The sequence below is a fragment of the Mirounga leonina genome, unplaced genomic scaffold (genome assembly GCF_011800145.1).
Source record: "Mirounga leonina isolate KUSES-001 unplaced genomic scaffold, KU_Mleo_1.0 Mir_153, whole genome shotgun sequence".
NCBI lineage: Eukaryota > Metazoa > Chordata > Mammalia > Carnivora > Phocidae > Mirounga > Mirounga leonina.
Window position 1 is genome coordinate 13,421,606 of NW_023270387.1, and position 26,197 is coordinate 13,447,802.

The 26,197-nt window shown below is 52.8% G+C and overlaps 2 protein-coding genes across 6 annotated transcripts in view; one reads left to right on the plus strand and one right to left on the minus strand.

Moving 5' to 3' along the window:
- Positions 1-8,229, plus strand: part of RNF214 (ring finger protein 214) — a 48,981-nt gene extending 40,752 nt beyond the window's left edge. For 2 of the 3 annotated variants that reach the window (XM_035009016.1, XM_035009019.1), the window contains exon 14: positions 294-8,229. In XM_035009016.1, coding sequence (XP_034864907.1) covers positions 294-359 — 66 coding nt within the window. In that variant the 3' untranslated portion in view covers positions 360-8,229. The remainder of the gene's footprint in view (positions 1-293) is intronic. The other variant, XM_035009015.1, reaches the window with a different exon arrangement.
- BACE1 (beta-secretase 1) lies at positions 921-24,904 on the minus strand. 3 transcript variants are annotated; one of them, XM_035009020.1, is made up of 9 exons: positions 24,174-24,903; positions 11,055-11,143; positions 9,373-9,589; positions 8,731-8,868; positions 7,695-7,829; positions 6,617-6,718; positions 6,109-6,258; positions 5,681-5,852; positions 921-5,041 (listed from the first exon to the last, which is right to left on the minus strand). In XM_035009020.1, exons 1-9 carry the CDS (start codon positions 24,432-24,434, stop codon positions 4,800-4,802), a joined length of 1,506 nt encoding a protein of 501 aa, XP_034864911.1. In that variant the 5' UTR covers positions 24,435-24,903; the 3' UTR covers positions 921-4,799. The 3 variants fall into 3 exon arrangements, with proteins under 3 accessions (XP_034864911.1, XP_034864913.1, XP_034864912.1); XM_035009022.1 differs by having other exon boundaries at positions 935-2,622; positions 24,174-24,904; XM_035009021.1 differs by having other exon boundaries at positions 939-5,041; positions 8,731-8,793; positions 24,174-24,904.
- Positions 24,905-26,197: the final 1,293 nt, after the last annotated feature.

Below are 26,197 nucleotides of genomic sequence, written 5' to 3' on the forward strand. Positions count from 1 at the left end.
TCTCAGCCTAAACAGATCATGAGAAGGGGAAGGCCACCCCAGATATCCAACACAGAGCAGCTTCACACCATTCTTAGCTGATTGTTAATGTTCCCTGTAAGAAGAACAGGTTCCCCTGCTCTGAAGATTCTTTTGGGGGTAAGAGCCAATGAAATAGCCCATCTGGTCCCGATGGTAAGAGCCCTTCTGCCTTAGTATGCGTTCCTCAGACCAGTGAACCTCAGTGGCACACTCTCCCCTCCTTCCCTCCATCTTTCCGGATAAACCTGAGATATGTCTTTCTTCCTTTCCAGTGTATCAAATTCTGGGCCCAGACCAACACAAATGACACTTGTCCCTTTTGTCCAACTCTTAAATGATGGACCTGACTGGGGAGGAAGAAGAGGAGAAACTGATGTGAACAGGAAGCGCGGGTTCAAGATTTCTAAAACTCTATATTTATACAGTGACCTATACTCATGCCATGTACATTTTTATTATATAGGTAATGTGTGTATAGAAAGTCTGTATCCAAATGTCCGTAAATGAAAGTATGTATATTATGCAGAAATGGTCTCTCCCTCTCACCTTGCAATTCCTTCGGGGGATGCAGATTGTAGGTAAGATGATGTTTAGTTTGCCCTTGAAATTATGATATCCTTGCCTGGGGCTGTTTTCAAGTACAATATAAAAACCATCTAGGAAGCTGCTGTTGCCCTAAGGCCATCCTGCTTTGATTTGGCTCAGCCTCTAGTTCATTTTCTTAAGGCTCATGTATGCAGATTTGAACCCTGGTGCTCACCTGCTGTCCAACCAGATGCCTTGCTTACTGAAAGCCTACGGAAGCCTCAGTGTTGTTCTAGCCACTCGACTCCAAATGGATAAAATGAGACTGATTGAGGAAAAAAAAAATGTAACCCTAATAGTTTGAATTTTCATTGAATATTTTACTGTGTTAACGCTCATTATTTGCACATAGACATTAGGTTTACAGAATATTCTGTTTTACATCAGCAAAATTCACAGTCCAAGAATACCAACATAACTGGGTCCCATTTCTCCCATGCCCCCCAAAAGCTTCTGTCCATCTGACTTCCTGGATAGGCCTCTCTTTAGAAACTAGCACAGCCCACAGATCTTTCCTGGGCCAAACCATCCCTTGCTGCCACTGACTTGGCTTCCGATCAAGCTCTGACAGACCAACCTTGTGAAGGCCTCACCTCTTCCCCTTTACTTCTGGTCTCCTGGTCAGTTAGTCCCCCTCCCCACTGAAGGTTAAGGCAGTTGGTTCACAACCAAGTTGTTTGGTGACCTTGGGTGAGCGCTAGGCAGGCACTGGGGTGAGGAGATGTCTGTGCAAAATTACTTGCAGAATGATCTTGGGATGCCAGATTTTAATTTTTGAAGCAAGAAAATTATGGGGGACATGTTTCCTATCCTGGGAAAAATGGAGGCCAAAGTGACATGAAGGGGGGTTGGAGTTCAAGTTTAGAAGTCATTTGTTCTATAGATAGCTGTCTAGAACGAGATCGCTTTCCCACCTCTGCTTATTGAGCACTTCTGGTGTTTAGGTTTATACCTGTGAAAGCTGTGAATCTCTGAGAGCTTTGACTCTTTTCCTGTCCTTTTTTCTTTGCTCCTACAGGAAATGGCTTCAGCTTCCTTCTCTTTTGGATTAAACAAGGAAAAACTTAAGTGTTAATTAAAAAAAAAACCAAAAACACTAGCTCCAGGGGAAGGACATCATTGTATTACCAACAGCTGAATTGTTCCCGTTCTGGGACCTGGACATACTTCCTGGTGCTGGCAGCACTGTCCGGGTAGCAAACACTTTCCCTTTCAGATCCAGTTATATTCCCTGCTCTCTGCTTTTGATCTTTTCCTTCTTTGTCCTTCGTCTTTGCCTATCAGCCTCTTAGACGTAGTCCTTCCCTTCTTTTGCCTTACTTGCTCAGCCTTGTTGACTAGCATCATTTTCAGGAGCTGGACTTCCCAGGACCTCCTTGGCATCTTGTAGGGTGATTGAAATGGCCTGAGTTCTCACCTCTGTAGAGGTCAGGTGACTCACTTTCTTTGGTTAATGAAATATTAATGTCTCCAGTTTGGTAGCTATCATGAACGGAAATGTGGCAAAATGGAAGACCAGTTCCTTTGTTCTTTTCATTTGGGGGATTCATTTTTTTCTCTTGCAATCAAAAGATTTTCTCTCTCATCAACTTTGCAGTAGTAGCCTTTAGGCCACTAGCAATATTTTTCAGTATTACCTAAAAATCTAGAAATTAGGAATGGATATAAAGGCTATTCTCTTTTCCACAGATCTTTGAAGCCAAAGGAATATAGAGAGAAGAAAGGAAGAAGTTGGGGGGGGAGCTTATCCGCTTCCTAGTAAAAGCCCCTTGAAAGCCAACTAAAGCAGGAAGACAGATGTTTTGGGGAGCTGTGTGCGAGAGCTGGGGCCTCTGTGTTGCTCTTTTCTCTGTCTTGTTCGGGATCAATCAGAAAGCAACATTTAAGTTTTGGCCACCCTTGTTCTCCCTTCTCCCTCTGTCTCCTGGCCTGCAGGGGTAGAAGCCATGCAGACTGGCGGGAAAGGCCTCTAATGCAGTGAGTAGAGATGGGACAGTCGCTTTTCAGGAGTCGACTCTAAAAATAGAGATAGATAATACATATTTTTACAAGCAAGAAGCTGTTGTCGAGATTTTTTTTTTTTTACACTTAGAGTTAAAGTTTCAGGGTAGAAAGGAAGTAACGGTAAAAAGAAAAATAAGTACAAGTTTTTTTTTAAAAAATATGACAGTGGGACTTAACTAATGAAGGGGTTGAGTATTATGCCCTGGAAAGAGCTGGGGAAAAGCCAGTTTTCCCCAACATGGATAGAAATTATAAAGCAGAATGTGGCGTTTTTATTACATGGTAGCAATTCTGGAAGTTTATTTACACAGTAAGTTCCGAGCTGGAAACGGACACTCTCCAGTCTTCCTGACAGTCTCTGTGGTTAGGGGTGTTCCCAGTCGGCCAAAGCAGCACCAAGTACAAGGGGAATGAAGAGAACCCAGATAAAGAACTGTGATTCAATATTCTTGTTTTATTGGTTTATGGCTTGTGGGCAGCTGGCCGAGGCCAGGGTCTCCAGAGGCCCTCCTTGTATTTCCCTTTCCCTCATCAGGTAATTCCACACTCGGCAGGTCCCATCCCTGGAAGCAGTGTGTTGACAAGCTAGCGACAGGACCCGGTGGGTATACGAGGAGAATCACGTCTTCCACTAACCCTGGTATCAGAGTTGACTGTGTTAGAACTGATCGGGAGGAAATGAACTTGGTCCCCACTACCTAGCCCAAGAACCAGCCTGGGTACCCAAGTACTATTCGGAGTGGGGAGTAAGGAGTAAGATAGGGGAGAAGGATGGCATCCCCTGAGGGGCTCTGGTGGTGAAGGAAGTACGGAAGCCCTGAGGCTGGCAGCCTTTCTCTAGCAGCCTTGTTATCGAAGGCAATGATGCTAGAGCCAGAAAGCCCTGCGTTTCTGACACTGGGTGTAATACTAGTGCCCCTGTGGGGTGCCTTAGCCAAGTAATGGAGGGGACATCAGAGAGGGTGAGAAGGCGATGAAACCGCTCTGTATCGTGTGGAGATCTTACTACTACTTACTGCTGAACAGGAAGAAATCCAGGCAGAGGCACCAGGGCATCAACCCTGTACCTTCTGAGTGAACCTTGATGATTCTGCTTTCAAGGGTTAAGAAAGAGAGGTCTCCTGTGTATCCCTCTTAGCACCTCAGCTGCAGAGCTCCAGAGGAATAGGGGTTTGGGGGTGGGCGTGAACACGTAAGCAGGAAGACAGAGCCAGGCCCTGCTCTATTTGGTGTGTTCCAGTTGCTTCTCATAGGGCACCTGGGGCTGGGGGTGGGGGGTGGGAAGTGTCAGTGTTAACCTAGCGTGTGTGGAGTAAAGGGTTCAGGTAGAGACAAGTGGAATCATTCAGGTAGAAATTCATTTGTTAGATGGAACTTCTTAGTGGGCACTTTTCATTTAAGAGAGTTAAAAAGAGCTTTTTGCTAGGTAAGCCCTTCTTCCCAACTCACTTTCGGTCAGGCTACAACCACAGAAAAAACATCGGGCAGCGACGCCCATCTTATAAGATGGGCTTCTATCTTGGAGATGCAGTCTGAAACTGGGACTGGCGAGTGGCCGTGGTTCTGCCTTTTCTAGCTCTGATCCCAGCTGTTCCCTGTCTTTGCGCTCCCTCTCCTCTCCTCTTCCAACCGCCCTATCTGTACAAATATTCAGTCTCATTTTTAATTCACGCGGCAATCTTTGTACCAATGTTAGGCTTGTTTCTGCAGTCCCTGTCACTAAAGCAAATCGCAAACCGTGCGTCCGTTCCTACTGACTTTGGTCAGGGAAGCGGCGTTGGCCCTTTCTCTGCCGAGGGTACGGCAGAGAGACGCTCACGGGGGTGACTTGGCTGTGATGCCACTACTTCTGGAACTAAGAAGAGAAGACTACTTCGGGTTGGAGAATCCAGAGGGGTGGTGGGCAAAGGTTCAAGGCTGAAGAATTTCCCAACTCGGGCTGGAGGTGACCACGAATATTCCCGCCACCAGAGTGCTGCTTTCTTCCCTCTCCCGATTCCTACAGGTGCCATTCCTGTAACCCACCGTGCCCGCCCGCCCTTCTTTTCGGGCAGGGCAGAGGCATTTGGTGGGTAGGTGAGGGTCTTGAGGTGCTCTGGCCACCAGTGCCAACAGTGCGTCCTGCTCGTGCCCAGAGTGAGCCCGCAGGTGCGGCCAGGAGAGTCCCTGTCTCCTGCCCGTGGGCCGCCTCACTTCAGCAGGGAGATGTCGTCGGCAAAGTCACCGTGTTGCTGGCGCAGGCAGCGCAGGCAGCGCCACTGGCACACCATGAGGCAGAGTGGCAGCATGAAGAGGGCGCAGATGGCCGCCATGACGTAGGCTATGGTCATGAGGGTCGACTCGTCTGTCTGTGGGATGTTGTAGCCACAGTCTTCCATGTCCGGGGTCATAAACGGGCCTTCCACTGCTGCCGTCCTGAACTCATCATGCACTGGAGAAAGGGCAAACGCGAATGGGCAGCTCTCACCGTCACACAGCAGTTTGGGTCACAGAGCAAAAAGAACTTCCTGGTAGGCCTTGAAATCAGCCCGCGAGGAGGCCCTAGCATCTCCTCCCTTGGAGATATTTAGGAGCAGGCCAGAGGAGCCTTGCTAGGTAGAAGCACGTCTCTCCTCCCGGGGCACTGGGAGCAACAACCCTTTCCTGGATAACCATGCGGCAGGAATGATACCTAAAGGTCAGTCTCCTGAGTTGACCAAAAAGACAGCCCCGTGTATTCCTAGTACACTCACCGGCTTCCGCCGGTACCGAAGACCCCGCCGCCGTTCTGAAGGCACACCCGGCCCCATCGTGTAGCAGCCCACGGGGCCCGGGGATCTAGAGCTTCCCTAGGGGCCGAGGCAGCTCTTGCTGGTCCGGGCCTCTGGCGGAGCTACAGCCCGGGGAAGGCCTCGCCGCGCCGGGCACACGGACAAAGCATGGGCCCGGACGCTAGCTTTGACACCGGCTGTTGGCTCTGCCTCGAGGCAACTGTGACTACCTCCCAGGCTGACAGGGGCCCAGGGATCCTAACTGCCGGACAGTGAGAACACGGACAGACGGAGCCCACACCCTCCCCCCTGGCTCTTACCATGACAGGCACTGACGGCAAAGCCAATTCGTTTTCGGGCCCGATCAAAGATGACGTAGAAGCCCTCCATGATCACAGCTCCCATCACAGTGCCCGTGGAGGACTGTGAGATGGCGAATTTGTAGCAGTCGTCTTGGGACGTGGCCACGTCTTCCACTGGCCGCAGGTATTGCTAAGGACAAGCAGTCAGAGGGAGAAGGGTGTCCTCCTCGCTGCATCCCTCCCCCTCCCTGCCTCTGCCTTCTAGATCTCTGTGCCCAGGGGCCGCTCTTCCCTCTGCCATCCCCGAGCTCTGTGGGCTTGCTTTGTGCCGCAGGACGCTGCTGTCTCTTGTCTTCCACGTTCTGCGAAGCCACGCCGGCTCCCTGTCTCCCCGTGTGAACCGTGCCCTCTTCCTGGGACCCCACCAACTCCGGCTGGGGACATACCTGTGGAAGGATGGTGATGCGGAAGGACTGATTGGTGACCTCGCCCATTAGGTAGAGGGAGATGACCGGGAAAATGTTCCAAGGGGTGGTGCCTGCCTGCCAGCATACCAGCTGCTCCCCCAGCCAGAACCCGTCCGGAAACTTCTCCGTCTGTGTGGCCAAGAAAGGGTAACAGTGAGGAAGCCGCCTCTTCCGCCATCGCGCTTCTCCCACTTTCAGATAACACTGGGCTCTCTTTTTGCTTTTCTATGGACTATCCAAATTGGGGAAGGGCACACTGAAACCCAAGAATTAGGGGAAGAGAGCTGGAGGGTGAGGCCAAAACTCTGTACCAGGGGGCCTGTGGAATGAGCAAGCCGAGGCCCATGAAAGAGACTCGCTCTGAAGACATTTAAGTAGAAGGATCTAAGGGTAGACAGCTTGTCCCTTGTTGAGGGGACAAGGGACCTTCATGGACTTCCTCTGACACTGCATCATCTCTTGGACCCCTGCCCTGAGTCCCACTGACCGAGGAGGCTGCCTTGATGGATTTGACAGCAGCTTCAAACACTTTCTTGGGCAGACGAAGATTGGTGGTGCCACTGTCCACGATGCTCTTGTCGTAGTTGTACTAGGAGGGAGAAGAGAGGTTTAGAAGAGTCAAAAGCCTTGTGTGATGCTGGGCTCTGGCCGGAATCAGAAGGGGGGATCTGACTGCTTGGGGTGGCATCCTGGCTTGGCACTTCTCTTAGGAGTGTACCCTTGGGCAAGTTGTTCAGCCTCTGTGCCTCCGTTTCCTCGTCTTTAAAATGAGGATAATAACAGCACCTACCTCAAAGAGTTATTATAAGGATGAAATTAATACATGTGAAGTGCTTAGAATGGTGTCCGGCACGTAGGGAGCGTTCAGTAAATGCTAACTCTTAGTATCTTGGGTTGGGCAGACATTCTCCAAATCTTGAAAATAAAAATACCTTGTATAGTGCTTTTAACTTTTCATAGTCCTTTTATATCTATTCTCTTTGAACATACATTAAGAATCTAGGTAAGGAAGACCCAAATGGTTGAGCTACCGTTTATTGGGAACTTCTGTGTGCCAGGCACTGGGAGAAACAACTTATTTTCTCTGTCTTCATCACAATCTCTGGAAAAGCTGTTTTTCCCTCTGTTTTGCAGATGAGGAAACTGAAACACAACCTAGTAACTTGCCTGAGGGCACATAGCTAGTAAATGGCAGAGCTAGGAACCCAGGTCTTCCCAGTTCCAAAGCTGGACGCTTCCGCTACATCATCCCACACTGCCCCGCACATGACTTGCCCAAAGCCGTCAAGCAAGGCAGTGACTGTGGAGTCCAGACATGCTTTTTTTTCCCTTACCAGACTATAAGCCCCAAGGTCCCCTTGCAAGTGCCCTGCCAGTCCCTTGCCCCCCAACTTCAGGTCCTGCTGTGTCACCATTAAGCTCCCAATTGTTCTGGGCTCAGCCCCCAACCCTTTCTGCAGGTCCTACTCCTCTGCCTCATCCTCCCAATCTCATAACTCAGGGTCTGACCTCATGCTCTGTTGCCTCCCCCTTCCCTTTCCCTGGGTCCCCCTTGGTGGTGTTACCTCCTTGCAGTCCATTTTCAGGTCCTGCCCGTTGATCTCCACCCGCACAATGATGACCTCGTAGTACCACTCCCGCCGGATGGGTGTGTACCAGAGGCTGCCCGTGTACAGTGAGTGGTCGATACCTCCGATGATCTAGGGACAAAGGGAGGCAGGTACCCGTGTCCCGGCACAGAGGGACAGCAAGTCACCCAGAGAGCAAGCAGTGGGATCAGAGATTTCTGGGAGGGTAGCAAGGCCCTTCACAGGCCACCTTTCTCATCTTCCTGCTTCTAATCAAATCCTGTCCCAAAGTGATTTGTAGTTTCTTAAGTGTTAAGAATATATCAGGGGAAGACTTTACAGGATTTTAAATTATTTGTTTCAGAGTCTCACAGCCCTCAATATAAAGTTATTTAAACTTAAACTGGCACAATAAATGTTAAATGAATGATTATTTGCTTCTATTTCAAGTTTTATGTTCTCTGCGTGTTGGAGATGGAGAACCATTCACCAACTGTCCTAATTAATTAATAAATAGACTTTTAACTCCTTACATCGCTGCCTTCTGCTCATCAGACTGAATCATCTTAATTTGAGAGGTCTTATTTTCTTTCTTCTTTTTTTTTTTTTTTAAGATTTTATTTATTAGAGAGAGAGAACGAGTGGTGGGGGCACAGAGGGAGAGGGAGAAGCAGACTCCTGGCTGAGCAGGGTGCCTGATGTGGGGCTCGATCCCACGACTCTGGGATCATGACCTGAGCTTAACCAACTGAGCCACCCGGGTGCCCCGAGAAGTCTTATTTACATTTCCTTTGAAGTTCCCTAATCATTTCATCCTTTCCAAGTTTACCATAGGTACCTGGAATCCTTTCTGGAATAATGCAAAGAAGAAAAGGATGGAAAAGGAAAAGTGGAGGTGGGGAGTTTAAAGAGGTTTCTCTTGATTCTAAGTAGTGGAGCCCAAGACTGTGCGGTAGCTTAGAGGGAGGGGAGGCAAGTGATACCCATCCCTCTGCCCAGTGCTAGAACCTCCCCTCTCCTAGGACCTACTCACCATGCTCCCTCCAACTGAGGCCAGCACTTCCGACTGGTTGAGGGGGAACCCAGCACCACAGAGCTGCAGGGAGAAGAGGTTGGGAACGTGGGTCTGCTTTACCAGGGAGTCAAAGAATGGCTCCAGGGAGTCATCGGGCTGTGGCAGAAAGAGACAAGGAGTGAGGCCTCACACAGAGGGCCCTATGGAAAGAGGCCAGCTTCCTGCCTAAACTGGAAGGCAAGAGCAAAACTTGGGGGATGTTCCTTGGGAAAGACTGTCCTGAAGTACTGCGATTTGGCAGAGAGGGTTAGCAAGAGACACTGGCACAGTGCAAACAGGAAAGAGCTATAGAATCTTTGATCCCCATATGCTTAACCTGTTTCAGGTTTGGCGGGGTGGGGGGGTTCCCTTATTCCTAAGATCTTGGGAGTCGGTAGAAACCAGACTCTAATCTTGCACCTGTCACAGCATCCCTCAGTATAGTCCTGGCCTCTGCAGGGACGAGATTCAGACTGCCACCCTGTCCCCCTGCTAACTAATCCTTTAGGCTGATCTGTGTCCCTCCCTTAGTCAGTTCCCCTTCTCTCCGAGCCCGTCCCGGGGTAACATGCAGTGTGCGGTGCAGACACAGGGCCCCGAGCTCGGCCTTGCTCCTCTCACCCTGGCGATCTCAGCATAGGCCAGCCCCAGGATGCCCTCCCAGTTGGAGCCATTGATGAAGAACTTGTCTGATTCAGTGATGGCAGCGATGTTGGCGCGCACAGTGACGTTGGGGCCATGGGGGATGCTCACCAGGTCGGTGCCCAGCTCCCCCTCCCACTTGCCCTGGGTGTAGGGCACATAGACGCCCTTCCGGAGGTCCCGGTATGTGCTGGACCTGTGGAGAGGAGGCAGAGGTCTGTGGGGGCGTGACCGCAACACTTGCAGGGGGACCCAGCATCAGACCTACTCCCGAGGCCTCACCTTATCTCAGGGGCATCCCACATAAGATAAGATGCTTTCAGGCTGCTCAGCAGAACATCCCAGATCCATCACCCAGAACAGAACGTACAGTAAGCTTGCAAACAGATGAGGGGAGCTGTGGCTGGGGCTCACTCTCCTGTCTCCACAGCTCCTATCCCTAGATCTCGAGCTCAGGCCCTGCGGGGAACAAGCCTAGGCTTTGTGTATTGTGCCCGCTGCCGCTGAGGAACAGCTAGCAGGCATCTCTTCCTCCCCCCGGCTCCATCAGGCTCCCAGAGAAAAGGGGCCTTTGACTGTCGCTGCCTTGGGACCCGGTGGTACCATCTGAGTGGTAGAGAAAGTGCCAGGCGCGGTGAACGTGCAACCTCTACAGCAAGTTCTTCCAAAGGAAGAGTTGGCACAGCATCTCAGCAGAGCAGGTAAGTATTACACACCACTCGTATGGAACATGCGCATCAGCACGGGACACCCTCGCCCGTGTCTCATTGTGCCACTATCCAGGCCTTGTGTGTGTGCCTGGTTCGGGGTGGGGCGGGCAGTGATGGGACTGGGACAGGGATCCGGAGTGAATCCCTTTCCTGGGTCCTCACCACGCCCCACTCCCTGTCTGCTTTCTTCCGATAGGGAAGGCTGAAGATGTGGCAGGTGGCTTTGGCATCTGCCTAGAAGTCCAAGAATGGGATGTAAGCCTCTCCTCACAGATTTGCACACACAGAGACGCCTCAGACACTAGATGTCTTCTCGCCACTTCCTGTGTTTACGCTAAGGAGGCTCCCACATCATTCCTCTTTGCCTCTTACCTTAAAAACCCACTTCAACCCTCCCTTCCACCGGTTAGCTAGATCCGGCTGATGGAACTCTGGGTGGTGCAGGGAGACATTTTAGCTGTCGGGCCCTGACACCGGTCCAGGCAGTGGGGCTTATGGAAGGCTCTTGCTCCACTCCCTTGAACTCTGCAGTGCCACCCGCAGCAGCCCCGGGCTGAGAGCACGGCACGGGGAGCGGTCACGGTAGCCTGCTCTGCCTAGACTTTGTTGGTCTCGCCGGACACCCGACAGCCATTGTGGGGGGTGCGGGGTGCGGATGAAGTCTCCAGGCAGAGAGAAGAAGACCCTGAGATGGCTCTGGGAGCACTGGGGCTCCTCTCCTTCCTTCTTTCCCTCCCCAAGGAAGCTGCCCTGTCTCGGTCCTGAAGAACTTCCTGCTGGCCCCTCAACCTACCCTTTCCCATAGTAGACCTCCTCAAATCCCCCCTCTCCACTCTTCTCTCCTGGAAAGGATCTGAGGAGCTCCTCTTTCTCCCCGAAGCCCTCCCCTGACCCTTCCGGGCCCTGGATCCTTGGGAAGCGTTCTTCTCTCTAGCTCTCCCCAGGACTCACAGCTGCCTCTGGTAGTAGCGATGTAGGAAAGGGTGGGGGGCAGCCCCCACTGCAAAGTTACTGCTGCCTGTGTCCACCAGGATGTTGAGCTGTCAGAGAAAGGGGAGAGAAAGATGTTATCAACGTGAGGCTCTGGGCTCACTCCCTTCATTGTCCTTCACTCCACGGGCAACAAGGTCTCCCTTTGGAATGGCCAGGGCGAAGCTTCTAGGATGCAGGACTGGACAGCCTGGCACCTGCTACCACCATGACCACAGACAGAATGTGGCATCCTCTGACATCCTCAGCATGGCCTCTTGTCTGCTCCTGGCTTCGCTGTGGAATCCTAACATTTTCTGTGTTGTCAAAGCCACGTTATCTCTGCGTCTGTGTGGTTTTCATTTCTCTTTTCTCTCTACCTTCAGACTGCCCTTACTCACTTCGGGTACCTGTCCGATTCTGTCTGCGGGGCTTGTGCCTTGCCTCCTTCTCTGGTCCTCCTAGGAAGCATATCACCCAGCGGGCAGCTGGGCTCGCATCCCCGTCCAGCTTGGAAATGCTATTCCAGGAGCTGGCACTGGCCAGGGAAGCTGCGGGGACCAGGACGGCATCATCCTGCTGTTTCTGACCCTGCCTGCCAGAATGCGGCTCCCCACGAAGGGCTCCCCTTCTGTCTCTGAGGTGACACAGGCCTCTGAGTCCTACTATCAGAAAATAGTAGGGAGCAGGAGCTTCCTCTGCTGTCACGGTGAAAACCCATCTCGTCAGGGCCCTGGGTTTTGGCTCCGTGAATCAGGACAGGTGTCTTCCCAGTGCTCCTTGCTGTGCAGCTCCTTCGAGCATTTCTTCTTTCTTGACCCTCCTTTCTCCTTCAACCGCCTGATCCCTCCCTCGGCCCAGAGCCGCGTTCTGAATGCCAGTAGCATCCTCACAGGCCAGAAGAGGAGATGCCCCTGTCCTCAGAAGCACGGAACCCTGAGAATTCAGCCCTCTCGTGCTGACTTTTCATGCCCATCAGCTCAGCGGCTCCCCTGACCTCAGGGCCCTTTTACTCCCGTGTCCTCTCTCCTCAGTGCAGTGAAATCAGCTGACCTCAGTTTTGGTGCAGGCTCTGACCTCGTCACCTTGGGCAAGTCACTGTGCTCCTCTGGGCTTCAGGTTCCTCCTCCCTGCCAGGTCCTCTGGCTCCTTCCCGCTCTCGGTGGCCCTTGTGGCTCTGTAGGCCGCCCCTCCCCCAATGCCTGTGGAGGCCTCCTGGCCTCCCCGTGTCCCCCAAGACGCCTCCTCTGGTCCCCACGGTGGCCCCAGCCCTCTGACCCCGGCCCGCCCTCCTTCCCAGCCCCCCACTCCTGGCCCGGTTCCCATCCCCCTCCCCGCCCTTCTTCCCCATGCCCCCCCCCCCCCCCCCCCCCCCCGCCCTCTCCAGGGTCTGTGGGCGGCCACCAGCTCAGCGGGCTGTGCTTTCACAATCAATAGAGCTGGAGGCGCAGCAGTTCCGATTTCAGTCAACCAGGTTAATGATTAAAACGGCTTCTCGGCGCCCCCCCCCCCACCTGCCAGGCTCTGCTCCCAGCACTCAGGTTGGCCTCATTCTTACAGGGATCCCTACTATCACTGGACCCCAAAGAAAGGGGGTCCCCAGAGCTGTGCAAGAGAGGGCTCCCTGGAATGTGTGCCTGACGGGCTCCAGGAAAACACGACCGCCTTTTACTCTGGCACAGGGCTTTTTTTCTGAGGCCCCAGCTGGTCCAGGCCTCCCCACTGCTCTCCCCTCCTGCAAACCACTCCCTCCCGAGCTAGGAGGCCCAGCCTTTCCCCGCTGAGGAAGGCCTCCCCCTTCCACCTCAAAGCGGGTCAAGCCCAGGGCGGAGTGACCCCCACCCATCCCTACCCTGGGAGTTCAGGCCCTGTGCGCCCACCACCCCCTCTCCACCTGCCACAAAAAATGGGAAAGCGAAACAAACAGCCGGGATTCCCTCCTGAGCAAATGGCCAACTATTTGCTCTTTGCAAAGTGCTCCTGGCTTCTGGGAGAAGGGATTCCTGGTCCCGTCCTTGCAACATTTCTTACTCCAGCCCCGGGCAGGTTTTCTCCCCCTCCTGCTCCCCATAGGCGGCTGAGCCCCCACTCCTCACAACACGGGGCAGGTAAGGGCAGCCTGGAAGAGGAGTGCTGGTGGTTTCGGAGCCGCCAAACCTTAGCGAGGGATGCCTTGCCTCTTCCTGCTCCGGACAGACGCTGTCCGGTGGGACCTCCCTCATCCCCCCCAGCCGGTCCTTGCAACTTGCCCGTGGCCACGCCCGCCGTCCTTTCCCTCCGCTGGCCCTCCCCTGCTCGGGTGGGCGCCCCACCCTGGGAAGTACCCGCTTTCCCTCGGCTAGATTCACCACCGGTCCACCCCCCGCCCCCCCAATCCGGGTTCCTCCTATTGGCATTTACAAATGCCCCAGTCTCTCCATTAAAAAAACCTTCCTTAATGTCACCTCCACCTCCAGCCCCCCTCCCCTCCTTCACAACCAAAGTTCTCAGCCAAGCTGTCTTCATTTCTTCACCTCCCACTCGTTCCTCAACCCATTCCAAAGCCGTTTCTCCGCTGCCCCTCCCTCCACTATAAAACAGCCCTTACTACAGCTACCAGAGACTTCATGTCACCAAATACGAAAGATATTTTCAAATCAGGCCTCATCTGCCTGTGAGGACTTCTTCCTAGAAACACCCTTCCCTGCCCCGCCTCCCCCGGCCTGGGGGATGTCCTCCCACGGCTCTGACCAGATCTTCTGTGTCTGCTTTGCAGGCTCCCTTCTCAAGGGCTTCGGCCCTCTTGCTCGCAGGCTCTGCTCTCCCTCAGCCACCTCCCCTGCGGCCACAGCTCCGAGTATCACCTCCCTGCCCACCACTCCTAAGCTCAGAGCCCTAAGCCCTTTCCTTCCCTTGCAGCTCCAGAAGCACAGAGCAGACTCCCTCAAAGATAACCTCAAATTCAGGATGTCCGAAGCTGACCTTCCACGGTCCCGCCCATCTGCCTTTTCCCCGTGTTCGCTGTGTCAGTGGATGGCGTCACTGTCCATCTGTTCTGTAAGTCAGCAACTGGGGGGACGTCCTAACACTTTACTCTTCTTCACATCTCTACCCGATGCATCAAGTCCTGTCCAACTAACCTTCTCAAAAGTCTCGTAAATGTATTAATCTCTGGCCACCTCCCTTGCCGCCCCTGGGCCACGTTCTAGAATATCATAATAGCTTTTCAACGGGCCTTGGCACGTCCGTCCACCCTTGACCTCTCCATCCTGTCTCTGCACTGTGGCTAGGGTGGTCTTTTCAAAGTGCAAATCTGACCGTGTTGCCCTTCCGTGTCAATCGTTTTCCTTTGCTATTAAAATAAAAATGTAAAGCTTTAACATTTCCTACAAGGCCCTTCATTGTCCGGTCCTGCCTGCACATCCAGCCTAGTTTGTCCTCTACGCCCCAGCCCCCTGCTCACCCGCTACACCGGCCTTCACAGGTCCTCAGGCCAGCCATGGTCCTCCCCCTGGAGACAGCTGCGTAGAGCATTCGCTCTGCCCAGATATCTTCCTCTCCATGGGCAAGTTTGTCTACTCATCTCCCATCATCCCAAGCTCAAAAGGGAAAACTTCCTAAGGGGGAAAGACCAGATCATAGTCTCTTCTTAAAGTGCTTGCATAGAAAGTATCATTCTGTAGCTTCACATTAAATCTCACCTCCCTTGTATCTAATTTTTAAAAAACCATCCTTGTATCCCTAATGGGTATCACGGTGCCTGGCAATAAGTATTACTCGGATTAATGGCTCAAGGAAAGAAAAGGGAAAAGAGCTACTCTATCCTGTTTGTTGGGTGAAGGAGAGATCCTTCAGTGGCTCCCCAGCTGTGGGTGTTTTTAGGTGTGACTCTAGCTCAGACCTGCGCTCCCTTCACCAGGGCTGTGGTTTGACAAGGATGCCTGTCTTCCTGTCTTCGGGTAGACTGGGGTCCTGGAGCCATCTTCTTCTCCATCCCTTGGGGCCAGGCAGACTCAGAGGAGTCCCTGTAGCTATTGTATTTAGATCCTCAGAAGATCACAACCTGGGGTCAGGGCTAGGTCACAGCCAATCACTTAACAAACAAATGTGCCCCCGGGGGCCTCTGAGGGAAGGTGGCTTCTTGGGAAGTGCTAACAAGCCCCACAGGGAAAGGTACACCTGCCCACTTCACTCTGCAGGCCAGGCTCCCCTGGAGGAGTTTTCAGCAACAGATCTTGGGTGATGAGATGGGTGTGGAGCCCATGAGTTCTGGGTAAGCTCTCTGTTCCCCAGATCTCACATGTCTTGGCCCCAGCTCTCACTAACAGATAGGGACAGCTCAGATTATTCTGGATGAGAAGAGCCTTCAGGAGTCATCTGTTAGCCTAGGGTGATTCTGAAAGATCAACTCTGAAAGATCTCTAGTTACTAAGATCCCAACCTCTCTTGGTAGCCTATCCCAGGGCCCTAGGAGGGGGCTTTAACTCTAATTCTTCCTATCAAAGAGGAAGTCTCTTTCCTTCTGTGTGGGCCTCTGAGTTGATGGGGGAAGGGCTCTTATACTCTTGTCAAGCAAGCCTTTTACCCAAACCTGAGATGTAGAAGGCTTTCTTCCATTTTACAGAGAAGGAAATGGACATGTGGAATGAGCGGGCCACTTGACCCATCTTACACAACAATCCACACAGCTGGACAGGAATCCGCTGGTTCTAACCAACCCCACATCTGGTCTTTCATGTCCTTGACCTTCCCGTCTCTCACTTGGAGAGGAAGTATATGGTTGATTGCTACACTAATGAATCACACACCCCTGTATCCAGGCCCTTGTGTGATCCCCTCTGACATTGACACTAGGCTCGGTCATGTGACTGCTCTGGCCAATGGGACATCAGCCAAGGAGGAAAGCAGAGGCTTGGTCAGGGCCTGTGCACTGGGGATTCCTCTTGGAATGCTGTCCTGAGACTGCATGGTGAAGCTCCATCTTGCCTCCTTGAGGATGAAAGATTTCATGGAGAAAGAGGTCCAGCAGGCCCCCCGCTGGCCCACCAGCTGAATGCAGCCATGTGAGTGAGCCCAGATAAGACCTGGAGAAGAGCCACAGCGAACCCACACCATCCTGAAAACCAAAATGGCTCGTTTCCAGCCACCAAGTTTTGGAATAATTTGTTACACAGCATCAGATACCAGATACACTATCTGAATTCAAACCTGAAATCCTTGTCCTTGGGGGCATCTCACCAACCATCGGTCGACTCCAGTGAACATTTCTCATCACTTTTCCCCCTCCCTCACCATGCTTCTCATGCTTCTCAAAAGCACGAGGCTTTCTCAGCTCTGCACCTTTGCGTACACTATTTCCTATGCCTGGAATATTCTCTCCCTGTTTTGTCTAACTTCTAGTCATCTTTCAAGTCACAGTGTAAATATCCTTTCTCCCAAAGGTCTTGCCCTGATGCCCCCAGCCAAGATAAGGCTCCTTGTCCTGCAGGTCCTCAGTAACACCTGTGCTCCTTTGTATATCGCTCATCAGACCTTTAATCATTTATGTAATGTCTGTCCCCCATACTATGAGCCCCACAAGGGTAGGGAGCCCGTTTGTACCGTTATTATCTTACTTGTCCCTAGCCTTCCGCAGGAGCTCCATAATGATTTTTTTCCAGTAATTGCCTCATTTCCTGCAGTTCCCTGTGACCCTACAGATTCTTGCTATTCATTCTCAGCCCCAGGTGCCTCGTAGGCATAATTTAGTCTGGGACTGTGTATGGTGACAATGATAACTGATGCCCACCATACCCATGACGTTGGCTGGATTATCCACGCAGGTTCTTAGACCAAGGACTTCCTTGGTCCCCGAGCCTGGAGTCAGCTTCATCTGCTCTCCTAAGTGGATATTCCCAGGCATGAGCTTGCCCAAGCCTGAGAAAAGGGAGCAAGGAAGGACAAGAGGAGCCTAACGTCAGCAGCTGGGAGTGGCTGAGGGCCAACAGAGCACATAGCTCCTGCCTCTAACTGAGTCCAGTGATTGGGTCCCATCCAGGTTCCCTCCACCTTGACCACATTGGCTGACCCACTGGAAATCCTTTCCCTAGACATATCCTCTGCCTTCCACTTCTCTCTCCAGGCTGAAGCTGACAATTGATACCTGGGGGCAAGCAGGCTCCCTGGTGCCACTTACCTTACTTTGGGCTTTTTTTTTTTTTTTAAGGAATTCTAAGGTGGTGGGGTCACCCCAAACCTTATCTGATGCACCCTTCTCCCTTTGGACAGGATGCTGCATGTCCCCCAGCGTCAAGCCCAGCTCAACTAATATTTATCAAGGCTTCCTATTCAAATGATATGATGGATGTGAACAGTCAAAAAATGTCCATGTCTATTCTTAAAGAACAGATCTAAGACGATGGGTTTTCTATTTTTTTTTTTTAAGCAGCAGAACCCTTTTCCAACCTTATGTAGGATCCCAGTGTACCAAAGAGAAAAAAACAAGAGTTGTTCTTTTGGAGAGAGAGGTTTTGCTTCCTCGGTCTCTGTCCCCCGCCCCGCGGTGGCTCTTGAGGCAGCTCTGCAGCGCCTGCAGCCTCCACAGAACCCCCTGGAAACCCCCCAGTCTGTGAGGTCTCACAGCAGCAATCAGCTACCTGCTTTTCATTGTCAGACGGCAAGTCCCTCCTACCGTCTAGTCGTGTCCTATGCACAGGTTGCGGTGGCTTTAATCTTCTCTTGTTCTGTCCTCAGTTGAAAAGATAGCTGATCTCTGGCAGAAGCCCAGTCTCCTCCAGGGCACCTGGGTCATGCTCAGTACAGGCTTGTTTGAGCCATAGGGAGATGCCATCGCTCATGCCTTGTGCTATTCGGCAAAAACTCTACAGGCACTGGAAAAGAGTCGGTGGGGTTCACCAGCCCCGAGAGGCCAGTGCAACCTGGACATGGGGGGTGGGGGGGATACAGTGGGCAGTGGAGAGAGTAGCCACATGTTGGTGGCAGCCCAGAAGACCTGCTGAAACGGGACAGGCTGGGGTGGCAGAGGCAGGGAGCTCAGCCAGTTTGCCGTGGCTTTGTCAGAGTCTTGGGGAAAAAAGACCGGGGAGTCCTGGCTCCCCCAGTCAGCCCCAAGACTATTGATTCATCATTGCCCTCAAAAGGGAGCACCTCCTCCCTCTCAGGAACCGCTGGCTACCGCACCTGAGCATGTGGCAAGCGAGCATCAGTGAATGCTTCCCAGCCCTCTGGGCCCATCCTGCCAGGGGCAGCTCGGGGCAGCTCCAGGACTGGGAAGAGGGTCTGGCTCCTGCCCAGAACTCTCCACTGCCCAGGCCCCCAAGAGAGCTGTTCCCAGAAGAGAAGTTAGTGGTCAGGTATGGCAGATTCCCTGAGAGATGTTTCTCTTCCTGGGTTTGCAACCACAGCTTTCCGCTTAGCTCTTTATTGGAGACACCCAAGAAGGGTTCTTGACCTTCCACCTTAGAGGGAGGTCCCAGTCTTTCCCATGCCCCCCACTCGCAGCTGAACTCTTTCTCTCCTGACTTGAGGAGGCAGAGGAGGAGAAGTGTGTGAAATGACAGTGTGAGAGTCCTAGCAAAGCCTTCTGTGCAACCTGAGGGGAGTTGTGGTCTCAGGGGCTGGGTGGGCACCTTAGAAGTGGGATCTTGTGTAATCTTGCTTTGTCTAATTTGGATGGTGGCTCTTTGAGGTCAGTGGTTTTCAACCTTTTTAGGAAAGCAAGGAAGGAAGGAAGGGAGGAAGGGAGGGAGGGAGGGAGGGAGGGAGGGAGGGAGGGAGGAGGGAAGGAAGGACCTGGAATTCCACTGTATAAAAACAATAAAAGCTGACTTCTGGGCAGGGAGAAGAGGGAGGGCTTGGTAATGGGAGGTGTGAAAGGTCCAAAGTCTTGCCTCTTAACCTTCCTCCTAACCTCCTTCATCCTTGAGGTCCCTTTATAGAATCCCACAAATCACAGGGTGAAAACCATTCAAGGGAGAGGTGGGTGGAAACCCAGTTGGCCCTTCTTGGTTTCTGAGACCCTGAACCCTCACAGTTTTCTACTTCTCTGATCATTTTCTCTTGCTCCCTTGAGCCCCAGTCTACATTCAATATTCTTTCCCTAATCATTTCCCCCCCCCCCCCCTTTTCCCTCCATTCTCTCAAAGAACAAGCCCATTTGCTAACTTGGCTTCCAAACCACCTCTCTGCAGGTGACTCCAGAGTCCACCTGTCCAGTCCTAACTTCTCTCCTGGTTTCCAGATCCCCATGCTCAGCTAGTTGCTGGATCCACTAATAAGAATGGCCCACTGGCATTTCAAAGGTAACCAACATGTCCCAGACTGGAGAACACAGGAAAGAACCCAGTATTTGGACTTGGAATCCAAAGACCTGGATTTGAACCCCAGCTCTGTTTTCCTTATCTGAGTCTCTTTGGGCAAACCCCTTAGTCTCTCTGCGCCTCAGTTTCCTCACCCCCCAGTGGACATGCTAGTAGTTATCCCTTGCAAGTAAAGCAGAATCATAAGCATGGAATTTTGATGACCTATATTGTGCTTTAAAAGTCTGCTCCTTTTGTTGTATTCCCTGATAAAACAGAGAGGTTCCAAGGCGGGGAACCTCTTCTCTTCCCTCTCCCTCCCCAGGAGCAGAGAACATCTGGTTGAACTGACATGTGAAGGCTGGATCTCTGAGGACCTCCCCTCCTTTCTGTCCTCACTGCCACCAGCATCTTTTGGGCCCTTGTGCCCTGACTCAGGTCCTAGTCTCAGGCTCTAGATTATCCAGCTATGTTCCACCCTGGAGTTGTTTTCCTCAAACCAGAACGACACTAGACCATTGCCCTTCTCATATACTCAAAGGGACTCTCGCCTGCCTGCAGAATACAACCCAACCTCCACTCCGCCTCCCAGCATCCCTGCCACAACTCCCAGCTTCTCAGCCCAGCCCATGCATGCCTCTCTTCATAAACCTTTCTCTCCAAATAGCAAAGCTTTCTCATCTTTCTAGGCCATACTCAAATGCTACCTTTCCCAGCAAGCCTAACCTAACACCCTGTCAGTAGTAACTGCTTCTTTCTTTGCACTTCTAAGACTCACTGTTCTTTTTGCACCAAATGCTTTCGGTCTCGTATGATGTTTAGCTGTTCATATGAGTCTCACACCAAATTGTGAGTTCTCCAAGGGCTGGGGCAGTGACATCATTTTTCTCTTCTGCGCACAGTAGGTGCTCAACGAGCATTTGCTAAACTGCATTGACTACCACCAGATTTCAGTCCAAACAATCATTATTATCCTGGGTTTGGAGGCTGATGCTCATCCCATTATAATGAGATGATATCCTTTCATTTAAGTGAAAAGGATGAAAGTGCTTCTTTCTCCAAGAGTTCCAGTCCTGCACTTAGAATTGCCCATCGAGAGTTCTCTTTAGATGTCTTACATTTTATTTATTCACTCACTCAACGTTTTTTAGGTGCATGTTCTGAATCTGCCGCTATCATAGATATTAAAGAGAAGTAAGACACTGCAAAAAAAAAAAAAAAAAAAAAACCTTTTTAAAAGACATTGTCCTCTAGATCTTGATGTTCTGGGAGGGAAACAAATACAAAAAAACAGTTATAATATGTTCTATACTACTACTTAAGTGTAGTAAGGGACACATGAGCAGGTGTCATGGGAGAATGAAAAGGAATGCTCATGATAAACCCTCTCATCTCCCCCCAAGATGCATGGGCAGGTGGCTGGCAGAGTAGAAAGATCCAGATGACAAAGGGTCTCAGCTTACGGGCCTGTCTCCTGGCCAATTATTTAAACTTTCACTCCCCATTTCTTTTGCTAGAAGTCACGAGGGGTAAGACCATTTGTATATATTGCAGGAATTACTGTCAAGGAGAAAATTATGTAGAATATATTTGAAAACTTTACATAAACTGCCACCATAAATACAAGTATATAGTTGTATCCCAGTACTGATACACCAACTCCTCCTGCCAGTTGTCCTGGTCCCTCAGATGGTCTTGTTATCCTCCGTTCAGCCCAGATCAGGATCATGAAATCATCTCATGCCTTCTTCCTCACCCTTCACACCAGTATCCCCAAGTCCTGTGTCTGGCTGCCTTGTGACATTCCTGCATCCTGGTCTTCCCTTCCCTTTCCGTCTTATCACGGCCACATGCTGTCCTTGTGGTGAGGCCTCATACCTGGATTGCTGTGACAGAGCCCGCCGCCCCTGTACCTCTCAGTCCCACTCTTCCTCAAAGTCAGATGTCTCTTCCTAAAAGATTGCTTTCCCCATGTCATTCCCTGATACAAAGAAATTCAAGCTTCTTCTGATATCTGCCGACCCAAGCCCAAACCTTAGAGCTTCATATTTAAGGCTTTTGGCAATTGGGCTCTATCCTATTTACCCAAACCTGTAGGATTAACTCAACTGGGTTTCTCACTGTCTCCTGAACAAATGCGCATGACTCATTCTCTCATTCGTTGTGGCTTCTTCTGGTCCCAGGGACCCAGGCTAAGGGCGGGGAAGCAGTGGACATTCGAGTTAAGTGCAATGAGAGTTCAGTGGGACAGGTGCTATTTCCCCGCTGGGAAGAGCCACCCTCCTAACCATCCTTCAAGATCATGCTCACAGCACACCTCCCCCGGGAGGCCTTCCCTGATTTTACCTCCTGCACACCTACAGCACTCATTCTTTGTATGACTGCAGATCAGTGCTTCTCAAATTTGAGCCATGGCCCCCCAAATTTTAACTCAGTAGGTCTGGGATGGGGCCAGAGAAGTTACCTTTGTAATAGGCTCTGGTGGCAAGGGCCTGGGGGCCTGCCTGTCTTTGGGTGCTGCTTTGGATTCCCTTGTCCTGGCACTTACACTTTCATGCTCGACACTCCTTGTGGGCAGAAAACCTATCTCCTGTCTCTTAGTGGATCAGCTCTCACCCCCCGCACCTAATCACCTGGCATATAGAAAGTGCTCTGCCCACCAGGTCCTCATCTGGTGCTCACAACAGCCCTACCAGGCAAGGAGAAGGGGCCTCCTGCTCGAGACTGCTGGGGAGAGAATCGAAGTCACCACAGAGTATAGACTGGCTGGCGTTGTCTCGGGCTCCCAGCCAAAGGGTGACCCAGAGTCATTCCCACTCTGGGCTCCCTGGTAATGGTTCCTTGGGCCAGCATTGAACTATAGGCCCACTTTCCCTTTCTAGGAAGGAAGGGGAAGGAACTGACATTTGTGGGGCAATTACTCTCTGCCAATTTCCGGGCCGGGGGATGTACATACGATCTCAGGGGTCCAGCAAAGACCAGTACCTGTCCCCCCAGTTCTACTGTGTGAAACGTGGTGGCCCAGAGCATTCAAGCTCTTAGGGTCCATTGCATAGCCCAGAAGAGGCAGACAGGGCTGGAGGAATTAGCAGAAAGTGACTTCCTATGTACTAGAGGTCAACCGTGTGTCCGGGTGCAGTGTTCAAGGTGACTTCCCCTCCACAGTCCCATTTAATCCTCCCGAGAACCTCGCAAAGGAGATCTCATTTCACCCATTTTGGAGACAAGGCACCAGGCTCAGAGGGGTTGCATAATTTGCCCCAGGCTGCACAACTGAGAAAAGGAAAAGCTGTGGGCAGTGGAGCTGGAATTCCTGGTCTGTCTGGTGGCTCCACAGCCCCTTTGTGTGTCGGTGCCCCAGGGTGTTAAGCCCTAGGACAGCTTCTCAGTAGCAGACACCCAGGGGGTTGCAGGTCTCCACATCCCCCTGCTATCTGATCATACCTAGCCTCCTGTTGGCCCCGGTGGCTAGGGGCCTATCGTCACACTGATCTGAGACTTTCTGGGGAAGTTACAGTACTCAGGAAAGAGAAGGGGTGAATAGGGGAGACCAGAGCCTTGCATCAGCTGGGAGGTGGGAGGTAGGCCTGGGTGGCAGGGACCTAGGAAGACTCACTTCTGTCAAGTATTTGGGGGATGGAGGTTTGTGTTTCTCCCAGATCCAGTGTAAGAGCTGCCTGAGAAGTTCAGAGAAGTGTGGCTCTTCCCTCTCTACACGTAAACACTCCCACCTTCACGGACCCTCCCAAGGACAGGCCTCCCGGACACAGATCCCACAGATCCGGGGGAGGGGGGTGGCTCCCAGCAATGTGCAGGCTCAGATTCAAGGTGACACACACCAGCACATGCACAACCGTCCCGCCACCCGCGCCCAGGCCCACCCACAGAGGAGGCAGATGTGCCCAGTGGGTAGCCACAGCACCCCACCCACATAGGCACGGAGGGTGCCACCTCCACCAGCCACCTTGCAGGTCCTGTGGAGGACTGGAAGGAAGGGGAGGGCTGGCAGTGTTTTCCTCACGCTGCCATGCTCCCTTCCTGCCCCCCCCCCCCCCCCCCCGCGCCTATGGGCTCACAGAAGGAGTCGCATTCTTAGAAGGGGGTTCTGGCTCCTGGGCTGCAGTTAGTCCTTTCCCCAGGCTCAATTCAGTCCCCTCTGGCCTGTGCTCAGCGGCATGGGGAAGGGGAGGGGCTGGGGTGCAGAGGCACAGGGGGAGCGGGAGGAGTTGGGAGGGGCTGGGGAAGCAGGAGTCTGTCCAGGGCTTCTGGGCTCGAGTGGAGGTCAGGAGGAGCTGGGAGACCTCGCTTTTCTGTCCCCGTGCCAACCCAGACAGTGGGAGCAAGGGTCTGCTCCAGCTCGTGCCAGGATTCCTGGGTCCTCAAGGTGCTGGGAATGATGGTCAGAAGCCCAGGTTCCCGGAACACCAGAGGAGGGGAAAGGGTTGGGTGACCAAGATCCAGAGTGCCAGGGTTGGGAGACTCAGGCTTGGCAGGGCTGACACCTGTTCACAGTGCCCCTTCCCCAGGCCAGGCTCCCCCACCGGAGTGTTTGTCTTGTCCCGAATCCTTACTGAGGGGTAGGTGTGTGAGGTTAGGGTGAGCGGAGGGCAGTCAGATGAGGGAGGCGGGGAAGCCTGTGAGGGGAAGGGAGGTGGGAAAGGGGAACTTTGGGGCTGACTGCTACCAATGGGATCCCAGAGGAAACATCTGGGAGAGGGTCCCTCCTGCCCGCACCATCCAGCCCATTTTAGCAGGGGCCAGCATGCTGCACCCCGCCCCCCCCCCCCATGCAGGAAGGAGGGTAGGGCTGGCCTGGCGACCTTACCGTCTGCGGGGGGCTGCCCACGGTCATCTCCACGTAGTAGCCCTGACCGGACTTGCCCCTCAGGTTGTCCACCATCTCCACAAAGCTGCCCCTCCGGCCGGGCTCCTCCGGCTCCTCCACGGTCTCCCGGGGCAGCCGCAGCCCCAGGGGGGGCGCCCCCAGCCCGCTTCGCAGGGGCAGCCGGATGCCAGGCTGGGTGCAGTGGGCAGGCAGCAGTCCCGAGCCCATCCACAGCAGGAGCCAGGGCAGTGCTTGGGCCATGGTGGGCCTGGCCTTCGGGGCCCTCTGGGCTCCCTCCGGGACCGCGTCCGGCCCTGTTGCTGCCCTCAACTCTGGGTGCTGGTGGTGGCCGCTCAGGACAGTGAGCTGCGAGGCATCAGGGCTCCGGAGCCTGCAGGCCCCTCGCCGGCCCCCCGGTGCAGGCTGTGGGGATCGGGCAGGAGGAATCCGCAGAGAGAGAGGGGAGGAGACGGAGCCGAAGCCGAAGCCGGCTACATCTGGCCAGCGGCGCCCAGCCTCAGCGGCGGGCTGGGAGAGGACGGCTCGGCCCCCCCGGGCGGCTGGGAGGGGCGGGCATGGCAGGTCGGCGGCCGCGGGCTTCTCGGTCCTCGGGCTGGCCGGGCGGCGGGCAAGGCGCAGGGGCTCCGGGCGCCCGCAGCTGCGTGTGCCGGTCAGGCCACCGTCATCCCGCTCCCAGCTCCTAGCAGGCTGGGGAGGCGGAAAGACTTGTGGCGGCGGCTGTCAAAGCCAAAGGGTTTCGCTCTTCCCTGGGATCGCTGGGAAGTGTAGTCTTCCCATGGCCGGCAGCCCAGCTTCCGGGGCTGGCGAGGGGTCTGGGATGCCCTCTGCCGAGGCGGAGTCCACCCTGCAGGACCCTGGCGGCGCGGGAGGGGCCGTAGAGAGAGAGTGGCGGCAGACCTCTCATTCGGTCATTTCCTTCATTCTGCATTGATTGAGCACCCGCTGCATGCCAGGCATCCTTCCAGGCACTGGGGCTATACGGAGAGAGAAAATGCACGTGCACCACACCAGACGATGTGGCATTGACGGGTAGGGACTTGGGGGGCCATCTGGGGATCTGGAATGACTGGGTGCGAGGAGGAGGTATTTAATTTGAGCTGTAAAGAATGGGTGGGATTTGCACGGGCAGAGATTGGGGGAGCAAGAGTAAGAGGGATAGAGGGTATTCTAGGCAGCCAACTGCATAAGCAAGGTGCAAAGGGGAAAGTGCAGGGGCGATTTGTCTCCACTGGAGCCTGCAATCTTGTGGGTCTTCTCTCACCTGAATCTTTCTGTGCCTGTGATACTCTACCTGCCCTCACCTCCACCCCAAATGCCGTGAGTCCCCAAGAGCCTCCTCATTTCTGGGCTGCCAGTCAGACTCAGGACAAACGGCTACTGTCAGCTTCAAAGTGTTATCACTCGGAGAAGTGATATTAACCAGTGAGAGCTTAAAACAAAAAGCTTCAGAGCTCTAACAGCTTAAAGGAGAAAAGCCATACGATTATATCAACATATTATTTTTTTTAAAGATTTTATTTATTTACTTGACAGAGAGAGACACAGCGAGAGAGGGAACACAAGGAGGGGGGAGTGGGAGAGGGAGAAGCAGGCTTCCCACCGAAGAGGGAGCCCAATGCAATGTGGGGCTCTATTCCAGGACCCTGGGATCATGACCTGAGCCGAAGGCAGACGCTTAACGACTGAGCCACCCAGGTGCCCCAAATCAACATATTATTTAAGCAGTGTGGAAAGCTGTTGTTAAAATTCAGTAATTCTGATAAAAATGAAGGGGGAACTTCTCAAACAACCTAACAGAAAAATCATTGAAAACATAATAGTGGAGAGGCTGAACTTACTCCCATTAGAGTCAGGCTTAGCCAAGGGAAGGTCATTATCACTACTCTTCTCCCACGTAGTTCATACATTTTTTATTTTAATTAATTAATTAATCTATCTATCTATCTATCTATCTATCTATCTATCTATCTATCTATCTATTTATTTATTAGTAGGCTCCACAC